The sequence below is a fragment of the Tiliqua scincoides genome, chromosome 4 (genome assembly GCF_035046505.1).
Source record: "Tiliqua scincoides isolate rTilSci1 chromosome 4, rTilSci1.hap2, whole genome shotgun sequence".
NCBI lineage: Eukaryota > Metazoa > Chordata > Lepidosauria > Squamata > Scincidae > Tiliqua > Tiliqua scincoides.
In genome coordinates, this window is record NC_089824.1 from 144847678 (window position 1) to 144862597 (window position 14920).

Genomic DNA, 14920 nt, shown 5'->3' on the forward strand with positions numbered 1-14920 from the left:
GAGCCCAAGGAAGATTTATAACTTGCAAGGAAGAAAGAACAGAGTCTACTGAGGGAGCAGGAGATCTTTATGTGGCTAAGTGTGGTGGAATGAAAACTATAAGTAGGGATACAAGGATATATTAGGATATGAGAAGAGAGAAAAGGGAGGGAAGAATAGGGAAAAGGGAGGGGGAAACAAGACCATGGAGATCCTTGAAAACAAAGTAAGAAGTTTATGCTAGGTCTGAGATGGGAAGGGGAGGTCAATCTAGGGATTCATTAGGTCAGTCATTAACCATTTTCCCTCAAACCAATTGCACCCCCCAAAAGGTTTTTTACACTCAGAAAAGATATCTAGTTCAACATAATCAAATACTAACAAAATAAAAGTTGTCTGTCATTTTGGATTACAATATTGCATTTAACATGAACAATGTATGTGGCTAGACCTCTGCTGGTTTAATGCCACATGAAATGTAATGAATCACTTATTCATTGTACTTGTCACTAAAATGTTATCTTGAAGAGTAAAAATTTGTTCACCTTTGATTTAACATATGTTCGTAAGTGAATGTTGAACTTCCAATTGAACACATTTTTCTGTGTTCACATCACCCAAAATAAAACTCAGTTATGGTGTACTCAAGTGGCAGCCTTCCTGTTATTTTCAGCACAATCTTATACACATTTACCTGAAAGTAATAGTCCAATCCAGCACAAATTCCCCCACACTGATGCAGCAGCACTGGCATGGCTTGCACCTGCATCTTTCTGGAGAATTTAGCAGGTGGGAGGTCTCCCCAAGGTAAGGGGACTTTGGTCCCCTTGCCATGGGGTAAGCCCCAGCAGCTGCAATGGGGACACACAGACCTCTGTGAGATTAATCACTGGCACAAATCCACGTTGACCTGGAAAGAGAGATCAGGCTCAGGAAGGGGGTCAGGATTTGGCATGTGTCACCAATACCAATCCCACCCCATTCCCAGGCTTGATCCACGCTCCTCCCTGCCCCAGCACTGCCCCACTCTGCAGTCCTGTTCCGCTATATACATATAGCACAAGATGTATTTCTAACTATATAAAAATCACATTACTCTTTCTGGAAATAGTTTGGAATTTTTGTTTTATAAAATGATTGGCCTTCATACACATTAAAACAATATGAATTGGAGGGATATAACTGACACAAACAGCATGAGTAATGGCTATTTGCCCCTGCTAGATAAGCAAGCACAGGGCTTTTTTTCTAATGGAACGTGGGGGGACGGAGTTCCGGCACCTTTTTGCAGGGGTCCCTCCCCTTTGGAGGCATTCCAGGAGGGGGAGAGCAAAATAGAGGCATTCGCTGGGTGGGTGCTGGGGGGTGCAGGGTGGGCGGGCGCCTAGCCCCTGCCTGACCGCACAATGACCCCCTCCTGCCCCCATCTCCAAGCTCTTGCCTGAGCCCAGCCTGCCTCCCCTCCCCCCGTGCTCTGCTTCCCAGCGCAGCTTCCAAGCCGGTGGAGGGCGCGGGGGACATGCGCCAACACTGAGGAGGAGGACAGCCAGCCAGCCAGCCAGGGAGATGGGCTGCGGCACCCATGGAATGCCCAGGTACTGGCTTGGCGGAGGAGAAGGGGAAGGAAGCTGGCTGGTGCAGCCCCATGCTAATCTGCAGCACGAGCCTAGGCATGTCTACTCAGAAGTATGTCTCATTGTGCTCAATGGGGCTTGCTCCTGGGAAAGGGTGCATAGCCTTGCAGCCTCCCAAGCATGTCTACTCAGAAGTAAGTTCCATTGTGTTCAATGGGGCTTACTCCCAGGAAAGTGTCATAGCCTTGCAGCCTGAGTAGACAGGCAGAGGAAGGGCTCTGTGGCTGCAGTCCTCTCCACACTTTCCTGAGAGGAAGCCCCACTGCCTCTAGCGGGACTGACTTCTGAGTAGACAGGCACAGGATTGGGCCCTGAGGCTGCCATCCTATCTACAGTAAGCCCCATTCACTAAAGTGGACTTCTGAGTAGACATGCATAGGATTGGGCTCTTAGGCTGCAATCCTAGGAACTTTCCTGGGAGTAAGCTCCACTGACTAGAACAAGGCTTACTTCAGAGTAGACATACCTAGGATTGGGCTCTTAATCCTGGCAGATATATATCTGCACCCGTTTTCACATGCTAAGGGCAGGTGAAAAGGGATTCTACGTGTGTACAACGTGCTGTCCAGCCTTGCCAGAGATCCTCCTCATCCTTCCCCCACAAGCATGTCCTCCACCAGCCAGCATTTGCAGCTCCTCTCCAGCAATGCACAGCAGCTGCTCAGGGCAGCAGAGAACATACAATTGCATGCCAAGCACCTTCTCCAAGACACAGATACCTGAATTAAACCATATTTAATTGCTTGTTTGCAAACGTAGCTGTTTCTATGTGCACCTAAGGACCCCTCTCGTGTAAGAATTCATTTTTTGTTCTTACTCCCACAGTTGCTTAGAGTAATTTTACTACATGGAACTCATGTAAGCCATTTTTTGGAATCCATTCACTGCTTCCTCTCCTCGAAGTAGTGCCACACTACATACTACATGCTACAAGTGCATCTGTACAGTATTTTTCCCCATGTGTAGAAAAAATAGCCAGGGGGAAGGGGATGTGGAGATTGACAGCCCAATTCTGTGCATGTCTACTCAGAAGTAAGTTCATCTTTAGGGGGGAAGCACATAAAAAATATTTCATTTCTCCAATAAAAATGGTTTATAAATAAATAAATAAATAAATAAATAAATAAATAAATGATTAACAAGTTGTGAGTTCCTGCACCTTTTTATTTACAAAAAAAGCACTGAGCAAGCATATATTAAAATATTAACTATGGATCAAATCGTAATAGAGATTATAGCTCTTCTACCCCGGCTCATTTTAATTTATTGTTCACTATCAAACGTGATTGCAGAAAATAAGAATTTATTTAATACACTTTTACCCTACTTTTTTGAATCAGGTGTGTCCAGTTACAAAACATGTAAAACAGTCAGATGCATTTAAAATTCTGATTCAATCCATCAAAATTAAAGCAACAATCCTGAGCAAAACATCACAGTTCCTACTAACTTTAAAGCAAATGATGTATATAGGATATATCAGATTTACCTTGGCATATGTTGTATTGTCTGCAAACTGAGACAATATGACTTCTGGATTTTTTAAATCAATGCTTGCCATTCCCACTTCACCTCTTGCAAGACCTCTCCCTTCTATTACAGCCACAATAACAGATGCATCAGTATGAACAGAAACCGCTGAAGATGATGTAACTGTAAAACAAATGCATTTAGAATCCTCACTCAGTTCACCATATTATGATTGAAATCCTTAAAAATTAATGGGATTTGCTTATGAGTATTTGTTTTATTACTATATTTTTAATCCCATCTGTCCCAAGTTTGTGCAACATACATGGTTCTATCCTATACCCCCCCCACTTCATCCTTCAACCCTGTGAAGCACCCACTTCATCACATCAGTCCTGTGAAGCAAATTAGGCTCACATCACCTAGCCCGCTCATCTTCATGAGTGAGCAAGATTTCAATCCAGGTTTCTATGGTCTGACACTGACACTATTTGGACAAATAATAATAATTATTTATACCCCGCCTTTCTCCCCAGAGGGACCCAAGGCGGACACTGGTCACTAGTAGTGTCACCCCTCTTTGCGCATCACCCAGTGCAGCCTGCACCTTCCACAGTCCCCCCACAGCAACGCCACTGACAACAGCATAACTGGAAACAGTCAAAGCTTCTGTGTATTTTTGCTTTAAAAAACATGCTGTCTTAGAGATTATAGTATTAGTGGGCTTAACAGTCTTTTAAATCAGATGTTACACAGAAAGTAACATCTTCATCAATCTTTTTCATTTCTCATAAAGCTCACCATCACAGCAGTCAACACTTTTATCAATGTCAGTTTTCTTTTTATTCATCTTTATATGTCAGAATCATGTACAGTAATACAAATTAAACTTAAACACTGCTACCTATCTAGTGAATTTTATTTTCAAGGATACGAAAGCACATCTGCTTCTATACTACTGCGACGGAGAACACATGGGGGTGAGATGGGAGAGACACCAGAAAGCCTGACTCTGACTTGCCTCCTTTCCAAGTACAATGCCACCCAGTTTGCTGGAGAGGGGAGACAAAGGAGAGGAGATTGAGAATACTTAGTGCTGAGCTGGGAGAGACAGCAGAGAACGTGATTCTGTCCTGCCTCCTTTGTCTCTAACTGGGTCAGGGGAGGGAGCTAAAGGGCAAGAGCCCTAGGCTGTCAGCCTTGAGCATTTACCCAGAGCCCCCCCCCCCCAAATTTGGTCCAGTATAACTGTGCAAATAGTTGATCTTACATTAACAATGGAGATGAAGTCAGGTTCACCTTCATAACAGTGCTGGGGCCCTACTACAAAGAAGTTCATCTGACTGGGCCATAAAACTAGGTACAAGATTTTGCAATAGTTTAGAAGAAGTGTAAGGAACACAGCATCACTTTGAATGTTTAGAAGAATTATTTCTATAATGAATCAATTAAAAAACAAATCATGTGCTTTTAGAGAAAATATTACCAAACTATTTGATACTTCTTGCTTATACAGAACAATCAATGTGAATGGTGCCAGGGGCAGCTGAAGCCCAAGGTCTATTAGAGGAGTGACACAAATGCTGTCCTCTCTGCTGCTGAGCCACCCTGCCTCCATGAACCTTCCTTAGATAAGGGGAAAGGAGAGAAAAGGGAAGCCCCCATCCCTTCTATTCAGAAAAGCAGTGACTCCCTTCTCCTATCAGTGTTGGAGGTTGAGGACATACCACAGTCCTGGATCCCTGACAGATCCTTCACACTCATGGTCTGCTGGCCTAACACTCACAGCGAGTCATAAATGCATGTTCTTTAATTTGTTCTTATGTAGCCTACCATCTCAAAGGTCTTAACATTCCATGAAAAAGCAAGGCACAGTTCCTAGACAACTATATCTTGCAATTACAAGTTCTTGCACACATTCACCTGACTGGCCAAACATCCCAAACAGGTGGGTGTACAAGTCCTCAGGGCAAATAGCTCTGTCAGGTGCCACCACCCCTCCCAATAGCTAGTCCTCCAGCCAAGGGAAAGTTGAAGTCCTACAGGATATCTCACCAGCCCTTGAAAGTTCTGAATTCCCCTAAACTCCAGAGATTCAAGTCACAAGGCTCTGGTTCATTTCATGATAGTTGACTGAGGGTGCAGTCCTAACCCCTTATGTCAGTGTTTTCCAGCACTGACATAAGGGCAATGCAGATCTGAGGTAAGGGAACAAACATTCCCTTACTTTGAGGAGGCCTCCGTGAGTGACACCCAACTGCAGAATGCAGCACATGTCCCATTGGCACCGATATGCCAGTGCTAGAAAGTACTGACATAAGGGGTTAGGATTGCGCCCTCAGTTTCCTAAACTGGACCTAGATGAACAAGGGCCCAATCCAATGCAACTATGTCAACAAGACATACATTGCATCATACAGTGGGGAAGCAGTCACAGAGGTCTCCTCACTATAAGGGAACATTTGTTCCCTTACCTCAGGCTGCATTGGTGCTGAATAGTTGGATAGGATTGGGCCCTCAGTTCCTTTTTCACTCATGCAGACACAAACCTGTAATAATAGAATAGAATGGTTTATGTAAGAAATAGAAAAATGGTTACAAGTCTTGTGAAAAGCATTTAAATACTTGAAAGAATAAACACACACACAATTCTAAAACAATAAAGCTAAGATTACTTGTTCCTTACTTGTTCCAGCTGTCTGTATGATGGAAAAAGTACAATACAGCCCCCTGCCTTAATAACAGGTTTTCAGTCCGGTTTTTGGCATCCCAGGCGTGAGATTGTTATTAGCCAGGATGTGGCAGGAGGTCCTGATATCTGGGCCTGGTGTGACGCAATCAGCAAGGCAGTACTGCTGATGCAATCAGCTGCACCTGTTGCAGGTGGGAGCCACATGACTCTGGGAAGATGTGTGCAGAGTAGGCTATGGTGGAGTGGTGCAATGCACCACTGGACAGCCAATCAGAGTGGGTAAGTTTATAGACGACACCAAAACGAGTGGTGAAGACCAGAAGTTATTGTGAGGAGCTCCAGAAGGATCTCTCCAGACTGGCAGAATGGGCAGCAAAATGGTAGATGTGTTTCAATGTCAGTAAGTGTAAAGTCATGCACACTGGGGCAAAAAATCAAAACTTTACATATAGGCTGATGGGTTCTGAGCTGTCTGTGACAGATCAGGAGAGAGATCTTCGGGTGGTGGCGGACAGGTCAATGAAAGTGTCAACCTAATGTGCGGCAGAAGTGAAGAAGGCCAATTCTATGCTTGGGATCATTAGAAAAGGTATTGAGAACGAAACGGCTAATATTATAATGCCGTTGTACAAATCGGTGGTAAGGCCACACCTGGAGTATTGTGTCCAGTTCTGGTCGTCGCATCTCAAAAAAGACATAGTAGAAATGGAAAAGGTGCAAAAGAGAGCGACTAAGATGATTACTGGGCTGGGGCACCTTCCTTATGAGGAAAGGCTATGGCATTTGGGCCTCTTCAGCCTAGAAGAGACGCTTGAGGGGGGACATGATTGAGACATACAAAATTATGCAGGGAATGGACAGAGTGGATAGGGAGATGCTCTTTACACTCTCACATAACACCAGAAACAGGGGACATCCACTAAAATTGAGTATTCGGAGAATTAGAACAGATAAAAGAAAATATTTCTTTACTCAGCGTGTGGTTGGTCTGTGGAACTCCTTGCCACAGGATGTGGTGACGACATCTGGCTTGGATGCCTTTAAAAGGGGATTGGACATGTTTCTGGAGGAAAAATCCATTACGGGTTACAAGCCATGATGCGTATGTACAATCTCCTGATTTTAGAAATGGGCTATGTCAGAATGCCAGATGCAAGGGAGGGCACCAGGATGAGGTCATTTGTTATCTGGTGTGCTCCCTGGGGCATTTGGTGGGCCGCTGTGAGATACAGGAAGCTGAACTAGATGGGCCTATGGCCTGATCCAGTGGGACTGTTCTTATGTCTTGTGACTATGAGGTCACCCTACTCTGACTGGCTGGCCCCACTATATATGGGGCAAGCACAGACTCCTGGGTGTGGGTTGTTGTGGTGGAGTTTCTGCGTGCTGTGGTTTTGTGTACTGATTTGGACTGCCTTCTCGTGACTGTGACCTGCTGTATCCCTGATTTCTGGACCGTTTGACTGACTACTCTTCTGCTTGCTCCTTTACCAATACATGCTTCTGCAACAAACAAGCCTGTGTCTGCTTCTTTGGCTCTGTTTGGGATTGCCTGCTTCTTTTGCTATCTCCCTACGCTCCGGATCCATTCTGCTATCGGGAAAGCAAGGGCTATCCTCCCCTGCTGACCTGACATTTTCTTATACCTTGAAGGTCTTATCCAATGAAAACCTTGGACCAATGTTTCTATAGAATGACTTCACCAGCTGGTGTTAACATCAGTCGCTCATTCTGACCCTTCTCAACTGGAGAGTCACAGCTGGCTCCCATTTCCAGTTAGAAAGACCTTTAAGCTCCTAGCCTAGCTGAAGTGAGGATCCTGATAAGGAACTTGTTTCACAGCCTGCCAACAAGCTTGGTTCCCACAGCTGCTTTAAAATGGCTACATATCTTCAAGATGGAGTGAGACCTAGGCCACTGATTTTAACTTGTTGGGAGGGGGGTGTTACTGTTGCATTCTACTCATTTTTTCTACTCTCTTGGGTACAGCTGAGTACAGCTGGGCAAGGTGAGCCAAAGAGGGATAACCCCCTCATCAGCCTCTTTGGTGCTGTTTCTTTGTTTATCCTCACATCGGGCTTTTTTGAAAATGAACAGGAAGATCAGAGCATGCTGCACTCTTTGCCATGCTAGGATGCAGCTGAATGGGCAAAGAGAGAAAGAAGAGGAGACAGTAGTACCTGCAACACCTTTTTCTCCTCTCTGCCTCCAGCACCTTTGGATTTGGGTAACACAATCAGTGAGCTGGCTATGCATGGTACTTTGAAGTAATAAAGAAGGTATCACTACATTGTGAAGTTTAAGACAAAAAGGGCAAAGAAAGAGAAAATGATATACATGTCCAGATTGCAAACAATTGCAGTAGCACATTCTCTTGCAGACCAATCCTACTTGTCTACACATGTAATAAGCCTAACATTAATGAATGCCACTTAATACTTCTTGTTTTTTATATTTTCTTTTGAATGTAGTCCTCTAAAACAACACAGTATTCTTTCTGCAGGCAAAATGAATAAAGACTGGAATAAGATATATTCCACTTAAGTTTCAACAGCATACTATGAAGCTATTAAAGATAACAAAACCCTTTTTGGGTAAGTAAATGAAATTTAAGAAATTATTCAACTTATTGTCCACTAATAATTTATTTCAAAACAACAGGGAATTTTGAGATTTGAGTTGCATGTCAAAGGAAAACAAAAATCCAAAAACTAAAATGCTATTACAAATAGACACTTCCTAAAGATGGTGACAAGATGAATAACTACGAGTATGCATGGTTGGCATAAGTACAGGTAACAGATAGAAACAAGAAGCATATCGTTCTCCTACTTCTAATGATTTAATTTATTATTAGCTTTCCTAAGAACGATTTAGCTGGCAAAATATCTTTTACATTGTAATTCTCTGTTGTGATTATTTAAGGCTATAACTAAAGTCTGGTTTGCCAACTGTAAACTTCCAAATTTATCTAATATAATTTTATGCTGCCCTCTACTGTCCATTTGAGCAACTGTCCATTTGAGCAACTTTGAGCAGAAGAAAAAGATTTCAGAATGAAACACTATGTAAACTTAATTCTAAGCTAATACATGTAAGCTTCCTTTGAAATTAACCACTGCCTCAAATTATTTAATACAACTCAAGAAAACTGTAGAAGCAACATAGATACGTATATCACTGTTCTGAAAGGAAAGAAGCTTTCTAATGTAACTGTCTGTACACAGGAAGGCAGTGCATGATACAAAATGTTATTAGAACATAAGAATTTGCTGGTCTATCTAACTGATTATTGAGCAGGATTTCTAAAATATTTCTCTGTTAAACCTGGAGATGCAAGGTATTGAACCTGGAGCCTTCTGTATGCAATCTAATAATAAACTATGGCCCCTCAGCTTCTGGCACTGGTCGTTCTAGCTAGCTTAATTGTTTGATATAGGCTTGATATATATGGAGGATGAGTTTTTCAATAGATTTCAGCCATAATAGCCTCCATGTTTAAAGGGATAATATCTCTGCATAAGATGTTGGGGACATACTACAGCAGAAGACCATCAACATCAAACCCTGTTTGTGAGTTTCAAAAAGGTCTGGCTGGTTACTGACAGAACAAGAATGCTGAACTAGATGGTCTTAAGCTAATCCATCAAGGCATTTCTTATATGCTTATACACATTTTCAGATATATAGGACCCAAATATTTTATTACCGTATATATTTATTTTTTTGAAATACTGCAGCTCAGCTTTACCTGAGTATCCTTTGAAAGGAGTCCAGTTTCTGCATCCTGATCTACTAGAGGACAGAGGTGTTTTTCGTGTCCTAGTGATATTTAGTCCTCTGGTTGAAGGAGTACTAGTCAAATTCACTGTACTAATGTTTCCTGCATAAGAACTTTTGTCTCCAAAATAGGAATCTAATTAATATAAAAATACAATTATTTTTGTATTTATATATACAAATATATATATATATACACATTATATATACAATGTGTATATATATGCAAATAGAGTATATATACACTGATGCACTGATATGTGCAATAGCAATGTTTCATTTCAGTGTAAATACTCTTAAGAACTTTCAGGCATTTTATACTAGCAAATTCACACATCCCCAATATTTTCTTTCTACATTTTAATCCTCTCTTCTTGCTCTTTTCTGTTTTTTTGGAAAAAGTAGTAAATTTCTACAGGCATCCTGCTTTTTTAATATTAGACTATGCTTATCTTATTTTGTCATAATGAAGAAAATAAAGACAAATACTTATTGTCATTTTACTTTACCTCCCTCTTTTGGACTCAACAATATAGAAGCTCCTCTACTTAAGAACACACAGCTTAAGTACTTTCAAGATACAAACATGCCTGGTCATAAGTCTATAGCTCTTTCTCAAGCACTTCTGATCTCATTACAGACAGCTCCAGGAAGCCATTTTAACCTGTATTTCAAGGCAAGGCCACACAATACTATATGTATACTGTAAACACATGTCCATCCCACCTTGGGGACCCTAGTGGGGATGGGATTGCAGGCCTTCCTTGTCTGAGCCTGGCCCAGACAGTGGTCCTTTATTGGTCTACACTTGTCCTGTCTGAGCCCCATCTGAACTCAACAGCTTCGGAGTACCCACAGGAAGGGGTTTTATAGCATCATCCTCCACAGGAAAGGACAGGCTGCACTCCTTGAGCATCAAACAGCTCCCTCACAGGCTGTCCCACCTTTAAACCTCATCTACTCCCTTCAACAACCTCATAGCCTGCTGGGGACTTTTGGAAGCCTACCTCCAGCCTATCCCTCCTCCCTCTTCTGGCTGCACCCCCTCAGCCCGCTCCTCCCTTGTCAAATGCTTGGTCTGCTTTGACATGGCGAAGGCATAGCCTCCCATCATCTGTTGTGCATCTGTTGTCCCAATCAAGATTCCTTTTTTCCTCTTCCTAGCCTATAATGGTGCTGTGCAGGCCCAACAAGGTCATAGCTGTGCTGAAGGCCTGGCAGCTTGCACAGGGCCTGCCCAGGCCAAATGGCCCTGCCCAGGAGTGTGTCTTTCACACCATACAATGATGCTCTGGGCAGCCTGCCACCAGTAAGTGTGCTGGCCTCTGATCACCTCCTGCAGATGGTGGGTCACCCTGCTTGCTCTGTTCTCATCCTCCTGGGCCAAGGGTAATTCTGGGCCCAAACAATATATTTTCTTTTCATATTTCACATGTTCAATACTGGTAATAGTGTTGTTGGGCTTAAGAACAAAACAACTTACAAAGGGACACCTGGAACCTTATCTGTTCTTATATAGGGAAGCTTCTGTGTTGTTATTGGTTTGATCTTCTTGTTTAAAGCCACATTTTCTGTCCAGAACCACCTTTCAAAGATATTACTTTTTCTTTAAGCACCAAATAAGTTATACATGTTAATTGTTAAATTATTCATTGCCTTTACTGTAATACTTCATAAAATTCTGAAGTTTGCACAAGGGTTGTTAGTTCACATTAGTATTGCTTCACATTTACAGAAAATATAAAATATTTTACATGTTGCTTAAACCTGCTAACATCAACGTTTACTGTATAACGTAAATCTAATGTTGAGGGAAGCCATGATAGTATGCGCTTAATACATTTTTAAAACATAAACCATCATACTTTTTGATGAGACATACTGAATGCATTCAGGGGCAGGGTAAAATGATCTGCCCATCATGCGAAAGATAGCAAAACTGGAAGTGTAGAATGGGGGTCTTGCTCTTCCTGTTTAGTATTAAGAGACCACAAAGGGGAAAGGCAAGGGGTAGGAGCAAATCTGATGGGTAGGGCAACTGGGGTGGCTGCCATGGACTTTCATGACTAATATATGCAGGGTGACCAGATGTCCTTTTTCCAGGACATGGCTTTTTTAGCCTTGTATGCTGAAAAAGAACTTAAATGTCCTCTTTTTCCCTGTGAGCAGGCAGTGCATAGCCTTCTTGAAATTAATAAATTATATGTAATAAATTATAAGTAATATAGTTTTAAATTTAATAAGTAATATATTGTTTAACCACATGAAATCAATATATGAGTGTTTTTAGCTTTTATTTTGTCAAGCCTTATACTTTCATTGAACGTCCTATATTTTGGGATGCCTTGTCCTCTTTCGCAGTTATGATATCTGGTCACCCTGAATATACGACCATACTAGGGAGAGGTGTGCACTGGTTGAGTTGCCCCAGGACTCCATCTTGCCCACATGCTTCTTGGGATGGCTGTGGGTTGGAGGCAGGCTCACTGCCTTCCAAGTCACTTACTACTCACTTTTAGTGATCGTGTTAGGGATGAGGGGAGTACTGTAATGATCCATATTCAAATAATGCCAAAAAGCACCCAAAAAGTCAACATGTATGGATTTTATTATAGGAGGGGGCCATGTGCATGAACTGAATTTGAGCATTAGGAAGGTAGAGAGGAGCTAGCAAAACCTTAACAAAGTCAGTAAGATACTGTTGGGGAGGGGCTGTGTTTGATATACTAACCATTTTTGCCAAGCCCACAGGTGAACACATTTGATCCCTGTTGTGTATATACAACCTTGGGCAGAAATGGCTCAAGTACATTCAAGAATTGTACTCAAGAAGGGATGCTCATTCATTCAAGAAGGGATGCTGTGGTAGGACCATGGCTTTGGAGGAGCCATCCCCATCATATACAGTACTATATAATGAAGTGTGCTGGCCCATTGCACCACATTCAGAACCCAAGCCTGTGCATGTCTACTCAGAAGTCCAATTTTAGTCAATGGGGCTTACTCCCAGGTATGTGTGCATAGGCTTGATAGCCCCAGCCTATGCATGTCTACTCAGAAGTAAGTCCCACTTTAGTCAATGGGGCTTACTCCCAGGTAAGTGTGCATAGGCTTGAGAGCCCCAGCCTATGCATGTCTACACAGAAGTAAGTCCCACTTGAGTCAATGGGGCTTACTCCCAGGTAAGTGTGGATAGGGTTGCAGCCTCAGGAGGGCTACGCAGTGCGGAGACGCGAGCTCTCCACGAGGGCGAGGGTCCCTTCAAGGAGCGCCCACCTTCCAGCCCCCTTGGCACCGAGGCCGATGAGAGGCCGTGGCTGTCATCCTCGCCCTTGCGAGGGCAAAGCGGCCCTTCGTCTGAGGAGGACAGAGGGGCGCCGCTCGGGGTCTGCCTCAGCCCAAACTGGTAGCGAGGCCGCCGCTCCGTACAGGACGAAGTCGAGCAGCGCCCCGAACAGGAGGTGGAAGGGCCCGAGGCCGCCTCCCTCGACGGGCTGCCTCCGCTCCCGCTTCCCGCTCGCTTCATCCCGCGCACCAAGCAGGCGACAGGCGCACGAAATGGCGTCGCGGGCAGCCGCAGAGGGCTGGGCATGCGCAGAAGAGGGTCCCGCTCTCTCTGCTGAAGCCTGTGGGAGTCGCTGCTGAGGCAGAGCGTGCGGTGGGTGTGGGGCAGGTGAGGCAGAACCTCCGTACCAGAGTCCTTCGAAAAGCAGCGCCACCACCGTGTGAGGCATGCAAGCACACACGGAGGTGGCGCTGCTTTTCGAAGGACTCTGGTAGGGAGGCCCTGCCTCACCTGCCTCCCCACCCACTGCACAGCCCTGTTCTGAGGGAGTCATAAATGTGCTTACATCTTTTTCGATATCTCTGCAGCCTGGATTTAGCCTGTTACTTCTTTATAGTTACTATAATAAGAATAAAACATAACAGGGCTGTGCTGTGGGTAGGGAGGCAGGTGAGGCAGAGCCTCCCCACCAGTCCGTCAAAAAGCGCCACTGCTGTGGGAGGTTCGCAAGTGGAGCACGTGGGTTGTGTGCACCTGTGCACCTCCCATGGCAGTGGTGCTTTTTGAAGGACTCCAGCAGGGAGGCTCTGCCTCCCCACCCACCCGCAGGGAGGCTCTGTCTCACCTGCCTCCTCACCCACCACACATCCCTGAAACATAAGGAGGGGATCGGCTGTGTAAACTGCCCTGAGCTCTTTGGGGAAAGGGTGGTGTAAAAATATACTCCTAGAAATGCGATAAATTAGAAAAGCTTATTAAAATGTTAAGTATATCTGTACAAACAAACTAACCTTGAGTATTAGATCATACAGATATTTGTACAATCAAGTTCTTATAACGACTCTCTCATTCAGCAACAGCTCTGGATTTCTATCACCCCTAAATGACAGTCTTTTCAATACAAGTAGTGATTTTTCCCATTGTTAATCCCTTCATTTAGTCAGCCTCTGCATTCTCGTTTTCCTCTCACACATGGATAAAAGTTTTAACAGCAGTTAAATTTAGCAGTTAAATTTCCTTTCTGCAATCAGTATCAAACCCTCAAATGCAGAATTAAAATTGGTGTTTTAAAAACTGAAGCTTGTCTTTAAAAAAAAGCCACACCTTTAGATGAATTATACTAAGTAAGGTACTTTGGTTCATGGGTGGGCAACCTGAGAAACCAAACTGGGAAGTTACTGAATCACAATACAGACCTGAGGTTGTGTGTCCTGCAGCCATGCCTTTATGTTTAATAGTACCAAGCTACATTGAAATTCTGCTTCATCTTCTAGTTAGCATACTGTTGCAGTTATATACCACCTTTTTGCCTTTACCAAGGCACCAAAGTGGTTTACAGTATTAAAAGCATTAAAAAATCCCTGCCTCCTTCCTGCCCTCCCTCCACCCAGCTCTGCCACCTCTTCTGCCCCTCAGTAAGGCACTTACTGCCAATAGCTCCTGGTGGTCCTCTGACTAATGCAGAGGCCCAGCGCCTGCCCACATTGGCCTCCTTGCCATCGCCTCCATTGTTACGGCTGCTAGAATGTGCCTCATGGCATGTTTGCAACAGCCATCTTAGAGCACACAGGAAAATGGTGCTGGCCCAGGATAGGATTGGGCTGTAAAACAGGCTGAAGAGACCACTATTGAACCAGTAAATGATGTAAAACTGCTACTACAATCAATTGCATAATTGTGTTAAAAGCAGGTAAAACTCACTCCTAACTCTAGTACTGATTTGCGTATGGAGATGGTCACTGCTTTCTCAGTGTCAGGGACAGGAATAATTCTGTACCTTTTCAAGTGAAACAAAGAACGTGAGGTGTATTGCCATTGACAAATGCAATGCAAGAAGTTGCCACACTTGTCACATAGCCA

General features: G+C 43.6%; 1 protein-coding gene across 1 annotated transcript in view; it reads right to left on the bottom strand.

The window, feature by feature from the left end:
* The window catches only part of MSH4 (mutS homolog 4), a 55888-nt gene extending 42741 nt beyond the window's left edge, over positions 1-13147 (bottom strand). The window contains exons 1-3 of the mRNA XM_066624585.1: positions 12832-13147; positions 9527-9691; positions 3103-3266 (exon numbers count right to left, since the gene is read on the bottom strand). Coding sequence (XP_066480682.1) covers positions 3103-3266; positions 9527-9691; positions 12832-13147 — 645 coding nt within the window. The remainder of the gene's footprint in view (positions 1-3102; positions 3267-9526; positions 9692-12831) is intronic.
* Between the last annotated feature and the right edge of the window lie 1773 nt (positions 13148-14920).